Raw genomic sequence first — 15147 nt, forward strand, 5'->3', positions numbered from 1 at the left:
AAGGGAGGAGGGAGGTGTTAAAAAGTATTATATTTTGGACTAAGTGGATTATGAACGGCCCCTTACTAATTCAAATTTGAGCCACATCCCAGGTGGTATCCGGAACATGTCCAGATGTTGGTCAATGTGGTCCTGGGTTCTGATTGTGACCAACAATGAGTTTGTTTTACAGCTCCCGGAGATTCCCGGGAGGGGGAACGTCCCTAAGTTCACCCGGTAAAGGCCCAACTACAAAGCAAGACTATGCTGGAGGTGGCTGGGTTCGATTACCGGTTCGGTCTAGGAATTTTTCGGGTTGGAAAATATCTGGACTTCCGTGGGCATATAGTTATGATTGTAATATTAGCCACACAATTATACTAACGCAAGAATGATACGGGCTTCGAAAGCTCTCAACTAATAACTGTGGAAGTGCATCTAGAACACTAAGTTGAGAGCACGCAATAAGCTAATATGCGATAAACAATAAGTATGAAATGCGAAGAAGAAGAAGAATAAGGATGTCCGGAACATGGCCGGATGTGGCCAATATGGTCCTGCACAGTAGGTATGGCTATCAATGAACTTGTTATTGAATTCTCATATGATTTGAGGTGTTGATAGGGGTTTGATCAAGTCAGAAACTGGCCACTTTCCCGTGAGTACGTGGAACATGGCCGAATGTGACCAATGCGGTCCTGGAATCTCAGGTTTACCACCATTCTCATGTGATTTAAGGTGTCGCATGATTGTCGTAATTGTGGTAACATCCAGTCTCGTAACCAATTCTCACCGGAACATGTTCATGTTCATGTTCCATATCTCCGGAACCAGCTGTGCGATTCCAATGATATTCAATAGCGTTCAATAGGACCATAGTGCCTATCATTTTGCGGTTATTGCTTCCAATTTAATTCAGTGGTAGCCGAGAAACATGAGTCCCATTAATTTCTTACACACAGACATTTTCCGATCTCGTCGAGCTTAGTCGATTGGAACATACAAGCAATTAAATGGAGTTAAATGGAAATTATTAATCCTTCTCTGTTTATATATATAGTATCATTGAAACAACCATCAAACGAAAGCTCAGGCACTCTTCTTTGATTTTACTTTGATATCAAAATGTTCTATTGAGAGGTAATTATTTATACCTTGTATGGACTCTTCAAATCCCGTCTATTGCCGGATTTTGTTTTCCGCGATATTCCCTCATGGTGGGGCAAGTATGTCTCTGTAACAATTGTGCGTTTTATATATTCCAATTAGTAGATATTTGTTGAAGTTTGTACATCAAATATCAGGTTTATAACATTGTGTTCATTTATCACCAATATAAACTAACATAAATTAGATCAAAATATTTTTTGACGGGGAAATATTGCTCCCTCACCCTTATGGGGTTTCAGGTATCAGAACGTTGGCTCAGGTGGTACGTTCCTCTATAGTTTGCAAATTTGCGGGAAGGGTAGGAAAATAGGAATGAGAATGGAAAGGGAAATGAAACCAGCGGTGGGTGAGAAATATCGCTACCGTAAAACGGGGTTTCTTTGATAAATTTTTGAAGTATATTCTAAATATTGTTTACAACAATTATTATTTTGTAAACAAGTACTGAGGATCCTAGAGTCAATTTGTTAGTAATATATTTAACGGAAATGATAGAATTTGAACTATTTGTTTTGTCTTGTGACCGAACAACAGTTTTATTTGTTTTGGGGTTACTTTGATAATATTCGATGAATGTAGAAAAACATGCGTGAAACTCAAACAATTTAGTTCCAAAAATATGAAACTTTGAATGAGTATATAATCAGATCCATCATAAGCAATAAGAAGACAATATTGAAGTTGTGATGGCTGTATATTAGTTAAATAACAAATGAAATAGTTGTTCATTATTTATTAGATTGGTAATCTTATGCCATGATCAAGCAGTTGATTTGTGAGCAGCACTGTATTGTACAGTGCGACATAGTTGCCATGACTTTTGTGCACTATTTCACGCGCCGGAAACACCAATGTTGCCTGCTGAGCAGTTGACTGAGAATGTCATAGGACATCAGCGTCTTGATCAATTAATTACTTTTATTCCTTGACATGCAAGATCAAAATTTGTGGCATCATAAACATTTTATTTTGTAGATACATATCGTACTAGCATTATGTAGGTCAGAACCTTGAACATGAGATAATTTTTTGAAAATCGTGCTTCATTACCGATATTTATAACGAAACTGTGTTTGTTGCAGTCGCAATTAAATTGATCATCGAAATAGGCCATGTCGTTTGTCAATGACAAAGCACTGTTTCAGCCGTCATGCCGTTTGTCAATGGCTGGCTTTTTTTTTAGTTTTGTTCATATTGTTTGTACCACAATGGAGAAAATACCAAATCCATCCATTCTTAAGAACAAAAATAACAATAGTTCATGGACCAAAAATGACAAAAATCAATAAACATATTATAAAACGTTATTTCATTGTCATTTTGATTCAATTACATCATGCTTGGCATAAACGGTGCTCCGTTTGGGTCACGATTTGCTCATTTTTTAATACTTTTGCGCTCAGTTAACGGAACTTAAGCAATCAATGGAATAGAGTTTAAGCTTGTTAAAGATACGTGAAATATAGAAGATTTACAATTAGTCGAAAAGCTAAAGCTAAGTGGTGCATAGGACCTACGTGAAAGGTTTCCATTCTGGGTGACTATTTACTTGCATTTGCCTTGGCAGGGGCCCAGTTCAAATTGCTGTCGACTTACACCGTTCTCGAATTCCTGTTGCAATTAGCTTCTGATGACATCGACGATGGAGCCCGGACTTCGAGATCCAATTGTGAGGCCACGAGGCATCGGAGACAACGGTTGATTATTTGAGAACAGATTTCACGATTAATTGAATAATAGTATTTGGATGCGTTGACTAATCGGCTTTGATCTCCACATACATATTTTGAAAACTCTCGATTCGTGCCCCTATGAAACTCTTGGTCCCATCATCTGACGGTATCTGGCTGTAAAGATATTGGAAGCTTTCGACTTCCTGCACTGCTTGCTTAGCTACCGTAAAGTTGGAAGCGTTGTCTGTGTTGACATCCAACTATTTTGTCTTGTTGACGTTCATCATCAAACGAACCGAAGTCGTTGAGATGCTCCATAGTGATGGGTTGCCGTGATAGTACACAACCAGTGAATACCTGTATATGGTCCGTCATGTATAACTCAGCACGTGAATGCCTCATACTGCGCTTGGATGAGGTTTAAAATTCTATCCAATACTCCTTTGTGCCTCAGGGGATGCCCTCAAATTCACGTGATTGGGTCGGTTGAAAGTTTTTTCGTAGTGAATACCTACCAAATACAGGAACTCTTGGAATTCGTTTACTTGCTCTTGTTCACACGGGATCTTGCGTGTTGCCACTCGAGAGTCACGTCGATTCCTTCCTGTATTTAATGCAGGATAATTTTGCACAGTAATTTGAGAATAATACACACTAGAACGACGCCCCGCTAATGTAGCCAGTCGATAGGAAAAGTCACGCTGTGAGCTTTGATCATCTTTGCTGATATGCGCTCGACTCCTGAATTTCATGCTTCAGATAGTTGCTTCTATTCCTTGCACTGATGGTGTCTCGGAGTTGACATGACTCACCATTGTACTATGGGTAGGACGGCCCTGGCGTAGTGGTTAACATTCATATATATTCGCCAAATTCACGAGTTAAAATCTCATCTCGCACAATACTCTTTACTCTATTCCACGCCCCAGAATACCGTTGTTGCCTGCTGAGCAGTTGATTGAGCATGATCATAAGACACCAGCGCACAGTGGGACCATCAAAAACCTTTTCTCAATGTTTTAGCGTTTAGATGTTTTTGAAGAAGGTTCTTGAAATGTTATTTTGCATCTTCTGTAATATCCTTAAAAAAATTTACTATGGTAGAATTACACTAAGAAAAACTAACTTTTTGTAATCTGAATATAATGTAATAGGAAATTGTCTCACTTACAACTTTGCTGATGACCACTTTTCGATTAAAGCTAAGTATCTAATGATCTAAGGCGCTGCACAGTGGGACCATTCTGAAAAAATATGGTCAAAATCCTTGTCTCACCTTCCTCGATGTTTTAGCGTTTAGGTGTCTTGGAAGAAAATGTTATTCTGCATCTTTTGAATTATACATATAAATTTTTATTAAGCTGGTATTACACTTAAAACAACTAACTTTTTGTAATGACAAGATCATAGGATTCTATCTTTGACAAAGTTGTAGAACTATGAATTTCATGAAACTTTGCTGTATTTAGCCTAAGTTTCTACGAGTAGAGGAAAAACATCAGTTTACTCGCTAAAAGACTGAAAGCCGATAAAATTTCTTTGCAAACAGAACACCAGTCAGTAGCATTACAATTATGACACTAAGTTTCTAGTCTACGTAATAAGTCTAGCGAGATGTATCTGGTGTAGAAACTTAGTGTCTTCAGCAAAGTTTCATAAAATTCATAGCTCTACAGTACAGCTTTTTCGAAGACAGCAACCTATTATCTTGTCATTACAAACAGTTAGTTGTTCTAAGTGTAATACCACCTTAATAAAAAATATATGCACAATTCAAAAGATGCAGAATAACATAGAAAAATACTGCGAAGACACTTAAACGCTAAAATATCGGGAAAGGTGAGAAAAGGGTTTTGACCATCTTTTTTTCAGAATGGTCCCACTGTGCAGCGACTTGTCTTAAATCATTGATAAATTTGGATGCTTAGGTTTAATCGAAAAGTGGTCATCAGCTAAGTTGTAAGTGAGAAAATTTCCTATAAGTGCAGCTTTCGATCTTTTTATCACATCAATATGGTGAAAGGCTAAGAAATTCGAACGAAAAGTTTGGTTTACCCATAGTGATTTCCATACAAACTTCATATGGTTTGTGCTAAGTCAATCAAATGAGTTCAAATTTTGTGAGAACCCAATCAGGACCCAATTTGGAGCCGTACTGTGGATCAAGCATTTAAAAATTTGCATCAATCTAGTCCCTAGCCCACGTGGGATTGTGCGCTGGTCGATGGGGGAAGAACGAACCCTAGATCACCAACGACATGGCACATTGCACATTGCCACAACATTCTGCCAATAGTTCTTCGCTCTCGCTCATTTATTCGTGACCATGGCGTCCGATGACACGATCATATTCCGTATAGTCGCCAATGTGATGTCAATCTTTGGAACTTTTTCCACGCTGGTATTCAGTTGGCTATAGAAATTCCCTTTGACCTGTAGCTCGGTAGCATCGGTTGGTGTATAACATTGTGGATTATGGTATGATTTCGAACCCGTGTGCTAATCCTGACATCGGTTATCCTTCCACTTGTTGAGCGCAGCATTTTCCCGGAACGATAAGCAAGAGATCAATTCCACGATACCGGGGAGTGTTTTCATCTCAAATACCACAGTATGTAATTAATTTTGGTATTCATGACAGATACGTATTTCGATTCTACAATGTGTAGAATCGGAACCTACTAACTAAAAAACATAGATTTAAGTAAACTAAAGGAGAAAACTCGATTCAAATCTCTAATAAGGAAAATTCCCAAAGGCTTGGTAGCCATAATATCATTTTTCCTTAATAGAGATTTGTATAGATTTTTCTCCTTTAGCTTACTTAAATCTTTGGTTTTTATTAGTTAGGTAGGTTCCGATTCAACACATTGTAGTTTCATTTTTATACCTATGTTCTTGAAATTATTACCTAGGGATGATTACTTAAGGCGGTTAGATTTTGATAAGTTCTTTAGTGGGAATGACATTGATGAAGACTGCACGTTGTAGTCCAATTACGTACTAATGGATACCAAAATTAATTAAGTGGAATTAAATGAAAAATATTTCGCTATCAACCCAATTTCATTACTTCACCAAAGTATGTAATTTCCAAAGTTCAGCCAGCGGACTTCGCTCGCCCCAGGATTTTGAGATTGATGTGCCATGCCTCGCTGGCGAATTTCGCTAGCTTACCTTGTTAGTCAAATTTTAACCCGAGTAGCACGCTTATGTTTCTAAATGTTGCAGCAACTTAATTATGACTAAAATAAGTCGTATAGAACATTAGAATAATCGGTTTGTTAAATAAAATCCCAGAAGATGATTCCAAAGCAGTTCTGAGTAGAGTTTTAGAGTATTACCGACAAGAAATCCATGGGCTCCGATTTATACAGATAGTTTCACAATCATTTGGAGTTTTTAAACGTATTCTTTATATGAATACAGTAATGACTCGATTTTGTCAGGCCCTTCTTCAAAATACCGTAATACCAAATATTTCTTATTCTTGAAGATGGATGTTTATGGTATATATATATACTTTGGGGGCATTAGGACATTGGAAAATATTTTCCAAAAGGGGGCTGATAAAATTGAGTCTTATAAACCTGCATTCCTAGTAAATTCTGAGAAATATTATAGGGCAAAATACCCCCAAAAAAGTTCTGAGAATTAACTCATAGAAGTTCTGAAAAAATCCCTGTGGAATTATAAAGATTACTGCCGGGGGACTTTGAGACAAGAACTTCAAGAATATTCTGAGAGTTTGGAAACCAAGAAATCTTGAATATATTTACAAAGGTGCTTAAAGAAAATTTAGAAAATGAAGGCTATGGAGGATTTTATGGAAATTTTCAGGATTATTCTAAGGAAAGTTTCAGGACACTTCTAAGCTAACTTCAAACGATTTTCTGAAATAAACATCAATAGAATTCAGAAGTAAAATCTTATACTACTGTGTAGGGTTTACCAAGCAAAATCTAAAGAACATTCATAGAGATGATATGTAGATTCAGACAAAGTTATTCTGAAGTGATTTTTTAGATTTAATAAGAATACCAATATAATTGCAGAGTGATTTCCAAAATTTTTCTGTGAGGAATTGAAAAAAAAAAAATGGAGAAAACCTGGTAGGCATATAAAAAAAAAACTCTTATATGAAATCTCGATGAACATTTCAAATGGTCCTATCTGCTTTGATCGATTCTCTTAATCGACTTTCTCTTTTCATAACCACTGCTATGCAAACAGATTTCGCGTTAATTCTACCACATAGTTTGATAAAGGAGGTTCTTATCTAGCGCCCAAAACGTCAAATACAACAGGGAAAGGTTTTGCAGCTGAGTTATTGACGGAAGAGAAAGTCGATTAAGAGAATCGATCAAAGCAGATAGGACCATTTGAAATGTTCATCGAGTATTACTAAATTGAGGGTCGACCAGGGCACCCGATTGAAGCGAAATGAATGGAGAGAGTGGAAATATCAACTCCCTGTCTTTAACATTTCGTGAATAGAGGGCGGGCTTTTCTCCCCACTCATTGGGGCATCCTCCTGTTGGATGGCCTGTCTTTTAATTTAATTTATTTAATTAAATCTTCAACATAATGTTGTACAGATCTTTTCTAGGCTAGGTGTCGAATTCTATGTCTGTAAGTAGACTTACTAATGTTAAAATCATATACATCAAATGTTTCATTAAACACACGACAGCACAAAGTCCACGGTTCGTTGAATCCATAGTTGGTCCGATGGGTAGGTTGCCACAGAAGCGTGTAACTACGTAGAACTCTTTGAGGAGCATTGATGTAGATTTGGCTCACAAGAGAGTTGCAATCCACGTCACCGTTAAGCAATCCAAACACGAAGAGTCACTGAAGTAGTTTCCTCCTTGCTGCCAACGTGTCCAGGTCAATCAGCCTGCACCGTTCTTCGTAAGGCGGCAAATTTACCGAATCGTTCCAGGGCAGAACACGTAAAGCGTATCTTACGAAGTTTCGCTGAATGGCTTCGATTCTGTTAGCTTGAATAGCGTGAAAGGGTGCCCACGCAACAACAGCATACTCTAGAAGACTGTGGACGAGACCACAGTATAGTGATTTCAGCGCGTAGATGTTCTGGAATGCGTTTGTGTTTCGTTTCAAGAAACCTAATGTGGCGAATGCTTTAGCAGTTATCATGGAGATGTGCTCATTGAATTTGACTTTAGAGTCGATGATAACACCCAAATCCTTAACTGAAGAAACGAAGAGCAAACTACTGAGTCCTATCCTATAGTCATGTCGTAAGGGCTCGCGTGAACGGCTAAAAGATATTGCGCAGCATTTTGTGACATTAACCTGCATACCGTTCAATGTACACCAGCGCAAAAGGGAATCAATATCCTTCTGGAGTGCGTAACAGTCAAGTCTTGACTTAATTGTACGAAAGATCGTTAAGTCATCGGCGAACATAAGTTTCGAAGAACACAGTCGACTACACAGATCGTTCACGAACAGGATGAAAATTAAAGGCCCCAAATGGCTACCTTCGGGAACACCAGAGGGTATCTCGAAACTAGGCGAATTATCACCGTTAATGCTCACATAGGCTGAGCGGTCAGTTAAGTAGGACTGTTGCCACTTCGTGGCCCAATTAGGTAATCCCATACACCTCATTTTGTCCACTGCAAGCACATGTGGAACCCTATCGAACGCCTTACTGAAGTCCACGTAGATCGCATCAACTTGTCGTCGTTTTTCAATGGAGTTGATCAGCGAGTTGACAAACACCATTCAGTTGGTTGTTGAAGAGCGTTTCCTCACGAAGCCGTGCTGATGTTCGGTAATTATTGGCCTAACCGCTTGATATACGACCTCATATACGATCTTCTCCAGAGCTTTTGGGAGACAGCTTAGAATCGAAATTCCGCGATAATTTTCAACGTTGTGAATGTTTCCAGCTTTGTGAATAGGTGTGATGGACGCAACCTTCCACATTGTGCGGAAAACACCACTAACTAGCGAACGATTGAAGATAATCGACACAGGTGAAGCGAGCGATGCAGAAAATTTCTTAATGAACGATGGCGGCAAACAGTCTGGACCAGCGCCTTTAGAAGGATCTACAGATGAAAGAACTTTCATCACCAACTGCGGCAAATGCAAGTTGTAATGAGCTATGCTGCTCATCCAGTCACGACGATCATCCGGAGAATGAGCGGGAGGGGTAGTCGAAAAAACATCCTTGAAGAATTTTGCGAAGAGATCAGAAGCTTTTTCCGCGGAGTCAGCACGAGCTTCTTAATAGGACGCATCGAGTGGTATACCGCCATTCCGCCTAAGTTTCTTCACGTAGGTCCAAAAAGACGATGGATCCCGCTTTGACCGGTTGTATGACCCTGTTGTTGGAAGGAGTTTCTCATTTATCCCGTGGAAACACGTGGGCGATGTTGCCCACGGATTTACCCAAACCGTTTTTGGCCCTTCATACAATGGCAGGTTGAGTACACTTAGAGGTTATTAAACTTGATCAAGTCAAACAGCAAGGATAGGCCACAGTCTACCGAAAGTTGTTTTGCTACAATGAGTGGTAGTTCCACATGTTCATCATATCATCGTAAAGTACTTAGTCCTCCGACACACCTCTAATACATAAACTTGACGATAAAGTGGAATAAATATTGCAACAAAAGCGATGCATTTCAATAAAATATTTAAGGATCAAATAAAATAACTATATGAATCAATTGTTTAGGTTTGTTTTCTTCTGTTCGGGACATAACACTACTTCGACCAGAAATTTGATCTATTGTAGTATATCCCGTGTCCTTAGTTTAGTGCATGTCGTATTACTCCATCACTATTGAGAAATGATGAAGTATTCGGTTTTCATACAGTTGTCATTCTTGCCTTCATCGCAAGGAATCGATTCTAATTGAAAGGTTCTGCTATTTATACCCTTCGGAGTTGGAACACCCTTCAAAGGTGCGCCCCTTTCCCGAGCAAAGTCTGAGATCAAATTGAAATCTAAATTTGATGTTGTGATTTCGCTGATAATGATTACTCAGGTTGTTGTCGTTTTGGCCATTTTAACGGTTAAAATATCAAAATTGAGAGCAAACATATCTTCCTGTGACATCACATTGAAAACTATTTCTGCTATCAGTGAGAGCAAACTGAAAACCAAATTTGCTATCCATTTTTCCATAAGTATTCAATTTGATGTTATGCTAAGGCAATGAAAACAAACCCGTAACAACATATTTTTAAAGAGCAAATGTAGAGCAAAATGAAAACAAAATTTGGTATCAAATTTGTCAATGTCTAAACTGAAATCAAATTATGATTTCAGTTTGATGTTGATATCAAAACTTGATTTCAATTTGCTGTCATTTTGATGCTGGACTTTGCTCGGGTTGTCAGTCAAAATTGGATTCCTTAACAACAAAATTAAGGAATGACACCGATAATGACCATGCATCAGAACCCTAGTCTTAACCACTTCAAACTACGAACAACGATTAGAAGATTTGGAATCACATAGATGAAGACAACTAACTCATTTTTTTCCTTCTTTCGAGATCATCCTCGGTAGACAAAGCCGAGTCTTGTCACTATCAACAAGGCATAAAAAGTAACAAGGACTAAGATGTGTTCCTTTGATAACTGAAAAATCCTTTTCCCCTTGTTTGAAGAAGTCAGGACTAGGAATCGGTTAAGATCTACCACCGATTCCTAGTCCTGACATCCCGTAACGTACCACGAAAAGTTGATCTACCCACGTTACGGGGCTTTGTTTAGGTTGATAAATAATCTAATATTGCATAAAATGGTAGATCTCCATGAAAATTTGTGAGCGATTAACATCTACAACCGATTTGCGACCACCGTGCAACTAGGCAGAACATGTCGTTGCCGTTAAATCAGTTCGGTGTATTCCGGAGATAAGCTTCTGCCAGCGTTCTGGGGCTTCCTCAGCTCAGTCGGTAAAGGCGCAGCTACAAAGCAAGGCTATGCTAGAGGTGGATTGGGATCGATTCCCGGTCCAGTCGAGGATTTTTTGGGATGGAAAATTTCTCGACTTCCCTGGGCATAGACACACAATTATTCGAATGCAGAAATGGTACAGGCATCGAAAGCTCTCAATTTTGAAACTGTGGAAGTGCATCTAGAACTCTAAGTCGAGAGCACGCAATAAGTCAATAAGCTTGAAATGCGTTGAAGAAGAGACGAAGAAGAAGAAGAAGAAGTATTTATAATGGCCAGGTAACTTCCTCAACTTTATAATTAATTGGTCACGCTACCGACTTTTGTCGCTGCAACTTCAAAACCAGATTATTATATTCTAATAAAATTTTCCTTAGGCCTCTTTCAGTAATGCCAATTGAAATTCGACTGTGGAGCATTCTATTAGAATTTCTATACGCTTTCGTGGATAAAAATAAAAGGAGAAATCCATCAGTTTCGACTTGATTAAACGGCTTGTCTACCAACTCAACTAAAATATAAAAACCAATAATTGAATTATCAATTGTACTCGTTCTCATATAATATGATCAAACTAAACCATACCAAAGGGAAACCAATATGCTGTACAACAAGATATAAACATCAGAAATCCATTAGATATGGCAAAAAACCTGAAAAATGTGATTTTGGATTGCTGCTCGCAGCGTTAAACTGCTTTTTGTGCGTCTACAGTGAACCTATCAATTGCTTCAACAAAAACCGAATTTAAACAGCTGAGTTGAAAGTAATTTATTATTTACGACAGTACCTGAACTACTCAATTTAATATCGCGTAAAATATTTCATTGGCAGTAACTTACATTGCCAAATTACAAAAAAAAAACATAAATTATTTAAACTACTTTATACAGAATCACGTAAATCACGCGTTAACCAAGATTGTAAAATTTAAACATAATAACACAACATAATTAACTTTACATATAACCAATTAGTGTATAGCAGATGCGAACCAGCCAAAGGCTGAAAACCTCTTTAGTAAAGAAAACTAACTAAACAATTAGTGTAAGAATATTTAATAGATTTTCAAAAAGAAAATATGCGAAATCTGTAAAAAATCAATTCGATAAAATTAATCGTTAGTGCTTTCAGAGAATTTCAGAATCATGTCATTACGTTTATCGAATTTTTCGTGTATAATCACAAAATATTATATAAATAAATAATTGCCCAATCATACATATGAAAGCTTAAATTTCGGACATAATGCACCAAAACTGATCCCGAATCAACTATCCAGGATGGATGAGGATGAGCTGCGCAATTTGGGCCAACTTTGTAGCAATCGTATTGAGAAACAAATCATTTTCAATTGCACAAGCTTATCCTTGTTGCAACCAATCGGGTTCATTCTGCCGTACGCATGGGAAAAAAAGAAGAATATGTGTACCTATATAGTGACGTGCGATTACGTCGCTTTATCGTTCATAGCTGACGATAGCCAGCTGCCTGCCAGCCGCCAGCCAACCAGTCAGCTAGCCAGCAACGGAAGAAATCGATAACTATCGTTTATCAAAGCACAAGAAAGGCACACTCCGCTTTGCACTCGTAGATTGATAGAGCCCCAGCTACAGTAACAATCCCATACTTTTCATCTGTTTTCGCTGTTTCCCTTGTTTCCAACGAGCTAGAGCTTATTGTATTGACTTTTCATTTTCCACGGATCCTTGAGCAATAAGAAGCACTTGCAGCTATGCTTATTGCTGGCTTCAGATCGATGTATCAGTGTTTTTTTTTTTTTAATTTGTTTGGTTAGCACCGATGCACAGAATTCTACCTTGAATTGAGATGGAAAAGAATTGCTCTGATGTCTGATTGCAGCATATTTCAAACACTTTGCGACAACAGCGTATTATGAACTTTCGCTTTTGAAGAGTGCTCATTTGCAAATCATCAAATAACGCCCATGTATATTTAAAGCACTCTTCATCATCCCAACTGTCTGAGAAAATCAAGTGCAAAATCCTCTCCTGTCGACGATTGGTGTGTGGCCAAGGCGTATTTCGTGTAGGCAGCACCAAACAGCAATTTTTCGTTCTGTCGGAACTCAATGAGAAATCCGTGGGCTCCGCATCTCATTGATCAGTTTCACCCAAGGGCAACAAACGTGAACTCTTTTAGCTGAAATTTCTTTCGAACCATCACGTGAGGACGGGAATGTGATTTGTGGCAGTATCCTAAAGAAAAGTTTGGCCGATAGGTCTTGTAGCATGCTTAACTTGATTTTTTTTTCTGTCTTCTCGTTGCTCTCTGAAAATTCAGTAAAGCTAAAAGTCAAACTCATGCCCGCTTCCAGTAAAGTGGAATAGAGAAAAATTACATAACTTTGTCGTTAGCCTTTTTGTTACGGCAAGCTTGACTATCAATAATAAATACACAATTGTCAACCGTTGAAATGGATATTCTCCTATTGGACGGGAAAATCTGCGTGTAAAATACTTTCAAAATAATTAGCTCCCAACGGGACGACTCCAGTGCGGGGGAGTATCAATCGATGGCAATTCTCAAATGTGCGAGAGCTACACATTTCATACCGGGATTAGCTTCAAAGTGCGTAAAATAGGTCCCTGTCAACCCTGACGTACTAAGCGATTTGATTTCTTTTTGTTTCAACAGATCAATAAAATCCAATCAAATTGTCGTAAAAAGAAGAAGCGTTTTATAAAGAAAATCTAATCAATATTACAGATTTTTCCCAATTTCCAACTTACCTGTCTCTAAGTCTGATTCTGTTGTCGTTCGTAGATGGGGATGCTTGTGTCCGAAGATTCTCGTCACCATGGTGGTTGCAGCCTCTGCTAGTTTCTCATCGGCTTCGGGTTCAGCCTCTCTCTTCCATATTTTATTAGTACCCGGAGCCATTTTGGATTTTTTTTCGCTGCAGAAAGCACACATCACATGAATTAATTAATGTGAGATTTTTGCTCAGTTTCCAACATTGCCCAACCGAACAGCCAATTTCCGTTTTTCACCACATCCATTTGTCTGATTAATGAGCTTTGTCGATCACCTATTGCCTTAAGAGCCACCGAATAATTAATTGACCTATATGGGCCAGAGCCCTAATTATCCAAATCACACGGAATCCCAATTTTCTTCACGTTAAGATTACCATCCAGATTCGATTTTTTCCCAGTGCCTATTTCGAAAGCTCAAAAACCAGACACTTATGGCTTTTCCTCAGAATGAATCCATGAAAAATCAAAATCCCGTACCAATTTCGCTGCTGCAGCTGCGAAGGTTTCTGCTACTAACAGGACAAAACTAGTCGTCCAGTGCTATTTTTCTTCAATTATTATAACTTTTAAAACTCGGTACACGGGATCCGGGAAAATCCTCCTCAACAACAACTGCCCGCACAATTCATTTTTCAATCTAATCAGCACCACACAGTCGTGCAAATTCGATTGCAACTGCACTTGGACATTCGATCGAGATACTACTAATGCTGCACAAAATTTTCCAGCCTCTGACGGGGAACAGAAAAATTTTCACACCATGCCAAGATGGTAGCTTTTTCAAGTGAGTAAGAAAATCGATTGAGGAGTGAGCGAAAACCGACCAGAGCCAGAGCTCCAAAAAAGTTCGCTTGGACAAGTGATGGAACGGAACAAGGAGCGAAGCATGCGCAGATCGCAGGATGCGTACGCAAGCTTCCAAGTTTTTGACACGGGCTGTTTTTCTTTTTCCCTGTCGGCTGCCTATCACCCGGGTGCGGCGGTTGCGAAGTCAGGGCGCGCGGGGAGGGAAATGTTGTCAAAAATAGACAACGGAGCTTTCCGCACTCGTGGGAGCAAACGTGAAACACGGGGAATGAATGAGCGAAAGCCAACATCATAGGAAAAGTATGAATGAAAGCTGTGCGGTTGCTGCCACTGACAGGTGTTTGGGTTAGTCCTGATAGACCGAACTGCCAAAGGATGACGTTGCTGAAAGCTACCGTGACATTACCGGACGTGACTTTTCTGGCCGCGAAATGGGGTTGTTAATGGGAATTTTGAGCGTTAACATACCAAGCTGAAGTTCCTTTCGGGATAAAACGATTCTTCTTCTTAATTCCATTATGCATGTTCTGCCATCGAGTGCCAATCTCCGTCGGACATCGATTGTCATCGGCAGCCTCCACACCTGGGTATATCAACAAATTCCGAAGGAAGACGTGACCGTGACTCAAAACAATCACGGTTACCCATACACCACTGGCGTCGGGGTTGGGAAAAATCACCAAGCTCCCACACTGAAATCGAAAATTTAATGTTTAGACAATTCTAGTGTTTGAATCATAACTGACGGATTTCACGCCAACTCGTCTTCGGAGTTGGCAGCACCCTCTCAG

The 15147-nt window shown here is 39.0% G+C and overlaps 1 protein-coding gene across 3 annotated transcripts in view; it reads right to left on the reverse strand.

The window, feature by feature from the left end:
• Positions 1-14357, reverse strand: part of Syt1 (Synaptotagmin 1) — a 68382-nt gene extending 54025 nt beyond the window's left edge. For all 3 annotated transcript variants that reach the window (XM_065237247.1, XM_065237246.1, XM_065237245.1), the window contains exons 1-2: positions 14027-14357; positions 13523-13689 (exon numbers count right to left, since the gene is read on the reverse strand). In XM_065237247.1, the coding sequence (XP_065093319.1) occupies positions 13523-13673 (151 nt within the window). In that variant the 5' untranslated portion in view covers positions 13674-13689; positions 14027-14357. The remainder of the gene's footprint in view (positions 1-13522; positions 13690-14026) is intronic.
• Positions 14358-15147: the final 790 nt, after the last annotated feature.

Source organism: Ochlerotatus camptorhynchus, unplaced genomic scaffold (genome assembly GCF_037179485.1).
Source record: "Ochlerotatus camptorhynchus isolate MF236.1 unplaced genomic scaffold, CSIRO-AGI_Acam_v1.1 ptg000598l, whole genome shotgun sequence".
Lineage (NCBI taxonomy): Eukaryota > Metazoa > Arthropoda > Insecta > Diptera > Culicidae > Ochlerotatus > Ochlerotatus camptorhynchus.